Source organism: Piliocolobus tephrosceles, chromosome 4, assembly GCF_002776525.5.
Source record: "Piliocolobus tephrosceles isolate RC106 chromosome 4, ASM277652v3, whole genome shotgun sequence".
NCBI lineage: Eukaryota > Metazoa > Chordata > Mammalia > Primates > Cercopithecidae > Piliocolobus > Piliocolobus tephrosceles.
In genome coordinates, this window is record NC_045437.1 from 87,593,454 (window position 1) to 87,605,524 (window position 12,071).

General features: G+C 35.1%; 1 protein-coding gene across 1 annotated transcript in view; it reads left to right on the forward strand.

Annotated features, from left to right (window-relative positions):
• Positions 1-12,071, forward strand: part of ADGRV1 (adhesion G protein-coupled receptor V1) — a 614,529-nt gene that overhangs the window by 190,007 nt on the left and 412,451 nt on the right. Inside the window, exons 53-57 of the mRNA XM_023215075.2 lie at positions 3,701-3,847; positions 6,714-6,969; positions 8,104-8,306; positions 9,574-9,750; positions 10,118-10,300. Of these exons, the coding sequence (XP_023070843.1) occupies positions 3,701-3,847; positions 6,714-6,969; positions 8,104-8,306; positions 9,574-9,750; positions 10,118-10,300 (966 nt within the window). The remainder of the gene's footprint in view (positions 1-3,700; positions 3,848-6,713; positions 6,970-8,103; positions 8,307-9,573; positions 9,751-10,117; positions 10,301-12,071) is intronic.

A 12,071-nucleotide genomic window follows, 5' to 3' on the forward strand; every position in this document is an offset into this window, starting at 1 on the left:
GGCAAGGCAGATGGAGAATGCAAGGGAGGGAGTGGAGGTTGCATGTGGGGAAATCTAAAATAGGATAACCAGTAAGGGCTGTTTGGAGGAAATAATAGAAGGACAAAGACCGGTGGGGGATGAGGGTGTGAGCTATGTAATATCTGGGTAGGAATATTTAAAGCAGAAGGACCCATCAGCAAGAGCAAAGGCCCTGCAGTGCAGCCCTGCCCATCTGGAGCAGCAAGGAGGCCACTGTGGCTGATGTCCGTATGTGATAGGGGATGAGGTTCAACAGGTGCAGGGCCAGGGCTCTGTGTCAGTAATCCCCAGTATCACCCACAGTTTCGATGAGTCACTAAGAGGACTCACAGGACCTAGCATTTAGTCATACCCATGGCTATGATTTGTTACAGCAAAGAATACAAAATAAAATCATTGAAGGGAAAAAGCTCATGGGGTAAAGTCCAGAGGAAGCCAGGGCAAGCTTCTAAGATTCCCACTCCCAACCCCACCCATTGACACAGGACCCAGGATTTTAACTGGGGTCTGATCATGATCATGCAGGCACCCTCTGCCTGGCACATACCAAAATTCTAGACTCTCAGAAAGAAAATGAATGTTCAGCATAAACCACAATTATTATGCAATGTAGGCACTGGGAGCTGCTTAACAGTTCTGGGAATGGTGGGAACTCTCCTGAAATCCAAGTTCCCAGACACCAGCAGAGAGCCGACCTGTGAACAATGGCTTTCGTCTCGTTGTCCAGATGGATAGCAGTCAGGTTTGCTGTATGAACAATTTCCTGCATTAGCCCGCTAGCATTGTAATGAATTTGGACCCTGAGGGAATTAGAGAGCCTTTGAAGTGGGTGGAGTAGAAAAGTGAATGATCTGACTCACATTTTAAAAGGAACAACTCTGACCGTATTACAGAGAATAGATTGTTAGTGGGCAAGGACAGAAATAGACCAGTTAGGAATTATTACAGTAATAAATGATGGAGCTATGGGAAGCATGTTCACTGACTTATGGATATAGGAAGAGCAGGTTTAGGGGATAAGATGAGGAATTTTGGATGTGCTTAAAGTCTTGGGTCTATTGCATGCAAGGGTCAGAAGTTTATACTGCTACTCAATCTGGCCCATCCCTGGAGCTAAGTAAGCATAGATCAGCTTCTTCTGAGGCATCTCTGCCCAATAGGGATATCATGTGTGCCACGTATGAAAATGTAAGTTTCCTAGCAGCCTACATTTTTTAAAAAGTAGAAAGAAGTAGGTCATTTGATTTTAATATATTTTATTTAACCCAATATATCTGAAATATTTTTTCAACATGCAGTGAACATAAAATCATTAAGGAAATAGTTTACATTTTTCATATCTTGTCTTTAAACTCTAGTGTACATTTTACACTTATAGACTAGCTACACTAACTACATTTCAATTGGTGAATAGCCACATGTGGCCAGTGGCTATTGTGAAGGAAAAGGCAACTCGTAAGACATGAACTGGGTCGTGGGTAGGGAAAGTTAGAAAGAAACAAGAGGACCCCTATTTTTATTAGGTACTCACTTGTGTCTTCACTTTCTTCAGATCTCTGCAAAATGACACCTTACCAGAAAGATCTTCATTGATGGAAAATTGCAGCTCCCCACCATCATTCTATATCTTTTTATCATTATAAAAAGTTTCTTCTTTATGACACTTATAATTTCCTAGTTTGTCTATCATCAAGGTTTTTTGTTTGTTTGTTTGTTTTTTGTTTTTATATAAGAATTGAAGAGTATGAGAGCTGGGATACTGCTGTGTTCACAGCTTTATCCCTGCACCCAGAGAAGTGCCTGGCACACATTAGGGGCTTAGGATGAACCTGTCATGCCTGTCATTCTGTGGGAGAAGCACAACCTTACAAGGCCTTCTCAAGGCCTCATACAAGTCTGTAGGGCAGAGCTGGGCTTCTTGGGGTGAGAACTGACATGCTCTGCTGTGTAGTTCCATCTTCTCACCATGCAGCCTTGCGGCAGATGGAGAGCACATGCTATTCCTCAACTGTTTGAGCATGGTAGATTTCCCTTTATGAAGCTTGTTCCAAAATTGTTCTGGAGGCATAAAATTACTGTTAGTTAATACTTGCCAATAGATACTGAATTCTTTCAATCTGTTCAGTAGAATTCTTCATTACAGGTCTTTTATGTCTGGACAATCTCATTTCAAAATGAGATATAGTAGATAATGAGAATTTCTCGAATATTTTCTGGCTTCATAAAGTACTTATTTTATTAACCCTCATTAATGGAGGGCATGGAGCCAGAGAGAGCTGGCTTTTTAAAAAGGCATTGTCTTTTGTGAATAAATTATGTGCATATTTTAAAATCAGGGCATTTTATTTAGGAATGCTTGATTGCCTGGAGCAAGATTTTATTACTATGTAACATCTGTAACAATGTGTTAAAATACTGTGTAAAATATTGCTAAAGGATAGAATAGCTACTCAAATTAGCATTCTAAGTAGAAGCTCTCATAAGTTTTAAGAAATTAATGGGGGAATCTCTTTTCAGGTTATCATAGTGACCTGAATGGAAAGATTTTAAAAAATCTTTACACTCCTTATTCTTGCTTTACTGATATGAAAAATCCAGGGGTATTGCAAGAAGAGATTGCTTAAAGCATTCATTTTGAGGAACAGTTCGTGAAATGGCTGACAAGAGATGTTGTGTATGTTTGGTGAAGAATGTTGTAGTCACACAGAAATAGAAATTAGTTTGGGACAAAAGAAAGAGGCTAGGAAGCATAGATAAGAAGAACAAAGAAAGTAAGGAATTCTATCATAAGGGAAAGGGATATTTCAGGCAGGAAAACACAGTTGTAAAGGCCATGAGCTAAGGATGAAACACCATCAATGGAGACAGGATAGCCCACAGAAACATTTCAGAGGATATGAATTTAAGGATAAGAGACATTTGTGAATGATCAAGGAGAAAGCTCTAATTCTCATGACAACCTTGCGCATGGATGGGATGCTGGAAACCATATAGGCCAAGCTTTTGTTTTACAAATAGGAAACAAAGACCTAGAGGGATTGCCAGAGGTTACAAAGAGGAAAAAGGCTTCTCTGCTCTCCTGACTCTATGTCCTTTCTGTTCTACAAACTTTTTGCATGCTATGAATACTTTTACAAACGTACATGCTTTCTGAGTATTAATGTAATATATGTTCCCTGAGCAAAATTCGAAAAATATGCCCAGACACTCAACAGTACCAGGTGTTATCATACCAGCTCACATTCCTTTTCCTTATTTGGAAAGAAGACTATCTCTCTAGCTCATTGCAGACATCTTTTCCCCTTTCCCCTCTCTCCCTTACATGACCGCCTTATCTAAAGAAAGTTCAAATGTTTAGCCAACTGGGACTAGTTTAGATTGTGCGGCCCAACCCTGACCAATGGGGAAAGGGTACAGGGACAGGACTTGCACAAGGACAAAATAATCCTATAATAATTAACATTTTTGTTTACTTTCACTTAGTCTTTTACTTATTCAAACATGTATGTTTTAAATCATGGTCATTCTATGTGACTGTTTTTTAATGGTTGTTTTCACTTACTATGTCATGTTGCTTAGGACCGTGAAGTTTGCAAATTCATAATAACATGAGACAAAAAAAGAAATCTGATTATGTAATTTCAGGTAACCCCCTGTGACTTTCTGTGTACTTTTTCAGAATTCATTATATAAGCAAGTGGAAGAAATGGAGCAAGATAGCCTAGTAACCTTGAATGTTGAACGCTTGAAAGGCACATATGGTCGTATAACCGTAGCATGGGAAGCTGATGGAAATATTAGTGATATATTTCCTACCTCAGGAGTGGTATGTAATTTACAAAGTTATAGGAGACACTTTTAAATTATGGTTACTAGTGGTGTATGGGGCCAAATCCTGCCTTATGGATGAAGTGTTTGAGTTTGACCATGTCAACACTGAATTCCTACTAATCATCATAGAGAGGGATACAATTTTAAGGTTAATTTTCTTGTTGTGGGTATTGTTCTTTTTTTAAAATATAAAACCAAAATTTTCCTTTAAAAGGTCATTCTTTTTGAGTTTCAGTACATTCTTTAGCCACATTGTGGGTGCATTACATTGTTAGAAAGATAAAATTAAAATGTTGTTTCCAGATTTAGGCACAATGGAAGTAGTAAGTAGGGAACAAGTCTGTGTAAAACAGTCGGACATATGAAAAAGTAGATCTGAGTTGTGGAGTGGCAGAGGTTGGGTTTCCTGTAAATAGACTCTGAGATTGAGAGTTGTGGACAGAAAGATTTTAGGGAGATACATCTATGAGGATATGAGGAAGGTGAGGATGTGCAGAAGGAGAAGTTGATCCACAGGCAATTGCAGCTGAGGTTGATTGCAACTGAGTTCAGGAGATGAGCTGGTCCTTAGGAGTTGTTCCCAGTTTAGAGCTGAGCCGTTGACATCCCCATTTTAGCAGTCCTTGGCTTCAGGCCACCCTCAGGGTTGGGTATAACCTTGAGTGAGACCTTTGCTGTAGTACAGGGTGATTCCCAATGAGGAGCACAGAACCTGTTGTTCCTAGTAGCCGAGGGATGGGTACATCAGCCCCAAGAAGGGATCTGGCCAGACAACAAGATTATCCATTACTGGAGAATAGTATAAAGCTGGAGCTGAGGTTCAAGAATGAAATCAGAATGAGCCAAATAAGTACATAATTAACAACAAGAGGGATCAGAGAGCCTTTCGTTCCTAGCTGGAAGATGGGTTGTCTTCTTGGCTTGCCTTCGGTGTCATAGATTAGTCCGTGTATATTGCCTAAATGCTTCTCTGAAGAGTTCTTTTAAAGGAACTCTCATGGAACTGTCTCAAAAAAAGGACAGATATATATCATGGTTCATCAATTCTAGGTTTCTGTATTATTTCAAAGGTGATTGGAGCTTCTGTATATTAAGAGTGTTATAGCAAATTCTGTTGCATTTAATATTTACTTTAGATAAGCTACCAAAACTGTAAGTTGTGTCTGTCAGGTTCTATATGTTCTGATTTATATTTCCCCAATTGTCATTTCTTATATAAACATGATTACAATTATTTCTAATTTAAATATATAATGGTACCTTAAACATAGACTATATTTTGGAAGAATTAATTATTTCATTCAGGGAGCTACTACATTTTTTTTCTGTAAAGGGCCAGATAGTAAATATTTTAGGCTTTGTGAGCCATTTGGTCTCTTTCACTACTACTTTGCCTTTGTAGTAGAGTTGTGCTAGAAAATATAAGCAAAATTAGCAGACAATGTAGGCAGCAACAGACAATATGCAATTGAATGAGCTTGGTTGTCTTCCAGTAAAACTTGATTTATGACAAATGGGTTTGGCCATTGGGCAGTAGTTTTCTTACCTCTGATTTTATTACTAAAGCTCTTGAATTTATATTTGTAACTTTTGTTTTAAGTTCAGGGGTATATGTGCAAGTTTGTTACATAGGTAAACTTGTGTCATGGGGTTTTGTTGTACAGATCATTTCATCACGCAGGTATTAAGCCTAGTACCCCTTAGTTGTTTTTCCTGGTCCTCTCCCTTTTCCCACCTTCCACCCTTGAATAAGCCCCAGTGTGTGTTGTTTCCCTCTATGTGTCCGTGTGTTCTCATCATTTGGCTGCCACTTATAAGTGAGAACATGTGGTATTTGGTTTTCTGTTCCTGTGTTAGTTTGCTAAGGATAATGGCCTCCAGCTCCATCTATGTCCCTGCAAAGGACATGATCTTATTTTTCTTTCGTGACTGCATACCTAAAGAAAGAAATACCATTCAATACAGCATTTCCATTACTGAGTTTAAAAGGCATATAAATCATCCTGTGATAAATACACATGCATATGTATGTTCATTGCAACATTCTTCACAATAGCAAAGACATGGAATCAACCTAAATGACCATCAATGATAGACTGAATAGAGCTTTTGAATTTATATTCTCCATTGCCTTTTCCAGGTAGAAAGATGAATGTCAGCAAAGGTAGATACATCAGCCTATAATGCTAGTTTGAATAATTATAAATAGTTTGTAGCTGCATTGCTGGAGAGTGGTGTGTGAGGTGAGAATCAGTGGAAAATGACATTCAAGAAGTGCTATCAGCAAGGATTTCAGATGCTTTTTAGCAAATTTGGATTTGACTCTCTAGACAGGAGAGACACAAAAGGAGAAGAGAGATGCTAATGATTTGCATCTCTCCCTATCTTTCTCTCTCCACCTGTGTTTTAGTTGATTCATTGCTTAGTGATATATCTGTTCAGAGTTTAGTCAAAGGAAATAATCTGGGCAAAAGTTTTGTAGAGAAAAATCTTTAAGCTAGTATGCCACCTTATTTTATTTTTATGGATCTTTGTATATGGTATCTAGAACTCAGATTCCCAGAGAGACTATATACTTTATCTTAGAATGGAATTCAGGAACCAGTATTTGACAATTTGGCTGCATTTTTTTTTAATTATTATTAGCTTAAAGTTTATAAATGGTTTGCTTTTTCCTTTTTCCTAACAATCTTCTGTTAATATGAAAGGCATCTGATTTGTAGAATCGTATTATTATGTTGCTTAAATATCTCTTGCTATTTAAGTTATGGGTTTAATAAAAGAAAATCAAATTTTTAAATATTCTTTCTACATAGTGACAATTACAAAATAAATAACATCTTCTTTCTTTAAAATTCTAGATTTCATTTACTGAAGGCCAGGTACTGTCAACAATCACTCTGACTGTTCTTGCTGATAATATACCAGAGTTATCAGAGGTTGTGATTGTAACCCTCACCCGTATCACTACAGAAGGGGTTGAGGACTCATACAAAGGTGCTACTATTGATCAGGACAGAAGCAAGTCTGTTATAACAACTTTGCCCAGTGACTCACCTTTTGGCTTGGTGGGCTGGCATGCTGTGTCTGTCTTCATTAGAGTAGCAGAGCCCAAAGGTAAATATTGTTAAATATCTTTCAAGTTTTAATGAGAAGCTTCATTGGATAATTTAATTCTAATATTTATAAGGAATGTAAATTTCTCTTTTTATATGACTTTTTCAGTTTGACAGGTCATACTCAATCCTTGTTGTTAAATTTGGTAATCATGTGAAATCACCTAGCAATAATGCTATAGGAAATGTATCTTTCTAAAGATACATTGTAATAGAAATATTAATATTTTAGTTGTGAGTGCAGTAGAGGTGACTTTTTTTTACTTTTTCTTTTTCATCATTCATCTGTTCTCTTCACTCAGCTATACTTTCTGTAGATTTTCAATAGTTACAGAGAACAATGAGCAACACAGTGAAATGTACATGGCACTAAAGGTATTAATTGTTTAATCCAAAATAGTAATTAGAATAATTTTATCCTGGGAAGTGTACAGTGGCCAGTTTCTCTTTTGAGTACTAAAATCATCACCCAAATAAGTATTCATATTAGCTGCTGGTGAAGGTTCTAAACTTTTCACATAATAACATGGACATCCAGCTTTCCAGTACCTTTCACTTGAATAGTCAATGGGAAAAATACGACATGTAGTTATGTTCCTGGGTCTTTAATATGGCATATTAAGTTTTTAAAATCTAAACAATGAAATAAAAGTTAGGTGCTGTGAAATACTTTGAGCCTCGTGATAGGCACATCACTGTAAGAACAAAATCACTCTTCATGATTAGTCATTAAATGATGACTTTGTATACATAATTTTTCATTGTTTGAAGAATCTTTTGAGCATTTATAATTATCATCTCTGTTCAACCTGCATATCTGTACTTCCCTAAGACTTTGCAGCAATTTCTATTAATGTGTATGACATGTGCAACATAGAAGGGTGCTTAGAGAATCAGAAGTAGGGGGTTAGAACTGGGACATAATGTTAGGAGTGGATGGTGATTCTCTGCCCAACTTTGGCGACCAGGAAGACCAAGCACAGAATAATCCTTGGGAGTATACATTGTCTTTGTTTCACTTCTTTTTCCTTAACTGTCTACAAGGGATAGAGCAGAGTGTTCTACTCTAGGTGCTTGGAACAGCATTAGCAGCAAATAGAAAAGCCTCTTTATTTGTGGCATGTTTCTCTTACAGAAAACACCACCACTCTTCAGTTACAAATAGCTCGAGATAAAGGACTACTTGGGGATATTGCCATTCACTTGAGAGCTAAACCCAATTTCTTACTGCATGTCGATAATCAAGCTACTGAGAATGAAGATTATATATTGCAAGAAACAATAATCATAATGAAAGAAAATGTAAAAGAAGCTCATGCCAAAGTTTTCATTTTGCCGGTAAGTCAAGGCTGCATGAATGTGATCTAAAATAAAGGAAAATGCTCTTAAGTAAAATTGTGATGCTCTTCTAGGTAAAAATCTTTTTTTTTTTTTTCATAAAAGGATGCTTTTAAGCATAAAAAAAGTAAGCTAATGTTCCCACCCACCTAAACATTTAATAATGAATGAATATTTTATAACTGGCTGACAAAAATGATGTCTATTACTTGTATTTATTCTTGAACTGGAATATTGTTTGAATGAATTTTGAAGCACTGAATTTAGATTAATTATATGTGATTGGATCCACTGTAATTTTGTTTTGTCAGTTTTTAAACTAATGACAACAAATGAAATGCCCAAATCAATCTGGTTATTTTTATTATTCATTTAATAGGACAGTATTTTTCCTTTCATTATATGACTACTTGAATCAAGATTAGTCTTCAGATGGTTTAGATCTGGTTTTAGCTATCTGTATTTATCCATATATGTCTGGAGAGAGAGAGAAAAACAGAGAAAGAGAGGAGGAGAATGTGTGAATATATCCATAATGATGCACAAGAAATTGAAAGTGGTTAATAGTGGATTAGTGTTAATATTATTATAAAATAACAAAATGTTGTTTTATATTATATAAATAGTATTAATCTTATATATTATATACCATAGAATATATTACGTTATTAAATAAATATATTACATAATGTTAGTGTTACTAATAGTGATATTAGTGGTTTTAGGTAATAGTATTTTCTGAAGAGTATAATTTGGGAAAGTTATAAGGGATGGGATAGAAATGAGAGTTTTTTCCTCCTCTTTTTAGAGTATTTTTTATCTTTGGAAATTTTTTATTATGTGAAAACAATAAGAAATTTTAAAAACTTAAATATAGGCTTATATCTAGATTTTCAAGTCTAGAGCACTTTAAAAATGTATGTAGCATTTACCAGTGTTTCCTAAATTTTCTTTTGGGATATTAAATATGTAAAACATACGATAGAATATGGTCAAAATTTCAGGATAGATTTTTAAAAATTATTTTATTTGCTAATGAGTGTGAAGATTCCATTGAAACATCACCAGTAAGCTAGAATATTCCATAGATTCTGAAGTTGTCAGTGGGAAGGTATTAAAATATAACAATAATCTTTTCTGTGTTTGACAGATCTGCCCATTCCCATGAACAAAGTCAATTATTTCCTTACTGAAACATATCAGGTATTCAATGCAAGTTAAATGTCTTAAAAAAAATGAAACACCATCTTTTTCCCCCATTCCCCAGGATGATATTCCCGAATTGGAGGAAGGATTTATTGTCACTATCACTGAGGTGAACCTGGTGAACACTGACTTCTCTGCAGGACAGCCAAGTGTGCGGAGGCCTGGAATGGAAGTAGCTGAGATAATGATTGAAGAAAATGACGATCCCAGAGGAATTTTTATGTTTCATGTTACTAGAGTGAGACGAACTTTCATTTGTTTACAGTCATACAGAAGCCTCTCCCTGCTGTTTTGGCCAGTGTTTTGTAATGTTTTTTGCAAAACATTTAGCTTTGTCTCTATTTTTAAATAGATAAGTAACCAAATTGCTCTTATAAACTAATTCTTAGGTCTCTTTGGGCTAGACCAAAGGATTCAACAAGTTTACTTTCATTAAATTAAACGTAAGAGTTCAGAAGACCTTTTATGCATGCTTATATCTGATTGTTAATTTCTACTTTGACGGATGAAGTATAGAAAGTTAAGTAGAAACAATACGTTTAGAAAGATGACTTATGAGAGTTACTGTTTTATCTTGCCTTTCAACTGATATTCTTTACTTAAAGGGCGCTGGGGAAGTTATTACTGCCTATGAAGTGCCTCCACCCTTGAACGTTCTTCAAGTTCCTGTAGTCCGGCTGGCTGGAAGCTTTGGGGCAGTAAATGTTTATTGGAAAGCATCACCAGACAGTGCTGGCCTAGAAGACTTTAAACCATCTCATGGGATTCTTGAATTTGCAGATAGACAAGTACGCCAGTCACTAACATATTAGTCTTTTTGCGTTGTACTTCAGACATTTTGTAGGCATCCATCAAATGAATGTACATTAGTGATTGCTAAATGCATTATACTCTAAATGTTCCTATGTTGAGTCAAACAAATATTATTAATTGAAATACAATTTATTAATGGGCATGGGAAGAGACTTATAAAGATACAACAATCTTACCCTTTTCTGAACCCCCTGTCCCAGTTTTATTTAAAATAAATAGAAGTTACAAAACAGGATAATAATTGACTTAGAAATGCCTAACAATATATAGAAAACTGTCTGATGAACTAGACTATTCCTGTGGACTTTAGTTTCTTTTATCTTTTATTTTGTTTCTTAATGCCAGTAAATATAGATATTTATTTAGAATTTGCACTAAAAGTATGGACAGTTTTTACTTAATATCTAAAATGCCCTTTATAATTTAAAAAAATGACTAAGAGAAAATGAACAAAATAGTTAAAACTTGAAAAACTGAAAAACAATATTCTAGATTTAGGCTCACCAGTCTTAAATGTTATGAAACATTCCCCAAGAATTACAAATTTTGTAAACTTGGCATTTTTTAATATGTAAGAATAAGATGTTTTCATACATTTTTTTTTTTTAATCAGTAAGTGGAAAAGGCTTATGAACAACCATGAAATGTTAGTAACTTCAACTAGCACCTCTGTCTACAGGTAGCCTTATTTTGGTTAGACAGATTACCAGAGTATGCGTCAACTTATTAGTTGCTCATGGTGGGCAGTAGTAAATGCTGTTAAAAGGTAAGCATACAGATCTAGATTTTCCTACACAGAAAAACATATTATTGTTAATATTTTTGAAATCCTGAGCTTTTAAAACAGTTTTAGAACTTGAAACATTTCCTAGTAAAAAGAGCAGAATGCAAGTCAATGAGATTCTTATGTTAAAAGCAGAAACAAATACGTTGATTTGAAACAAATACATTGATTTGAATCATTGAAGCAGCCTTCCAACTTTAATGACATTATCAACTCTTTATCTGTGCGGTGAAGTTCAAGTTCCATCATTAACCAGCATCCTGAGGATCAGGTTTATTCTTAAAATTCACATCCTCTAAGGAAGGGACTCTGTATTTTACAGCACAGATTTGAGGTGCAGGCAATTTAATTAGCTTCTGTTTGAGCATTTGATTTTATTCATGTTTCCACCTGTCTGAGTGTGATATCCAGGTTTTTCACTTTTCTCTGTTGTTAAATTAAAGATTTTAGGTAGATTTAGATAGAAAAACTTCATTTTCTGATAAATGTCTGTGTCAAAAACATTGGAATATTTTTATGACCAATAGTGAAACTGCAAGCTGGATCAAAGTTTATTTATTTATAAGTTTATAATAACTTTTAACATAGACTCAGAAAATTGAACTAAATCCTGATTATAAACATCCAGGAATAGCACATTTGGGTCTTCTTTCTGCCTTTCTTTTTGACTGCATTGCAAAAACAGTATCTGAAACCAATGGGATTTATTTTAATTGTGGAAGACAATGGTAATTTTTATGTAAATTTCATATCATGTAATATTAATACCAAGCATACTGCATTTTATGTTTGTGCAATGGTATTAGAACCTGTATAACATTAAAAACATTTTAAGAATAAGGATTTATTGTTTTTAATGTATAAATAATACTATCTTATCACATCAATAATTTTTTATCTTGAAAGTAATAGACAGCAAATTTCTGATTTTAAAATACCATAAATATACACAACTTTAAAAT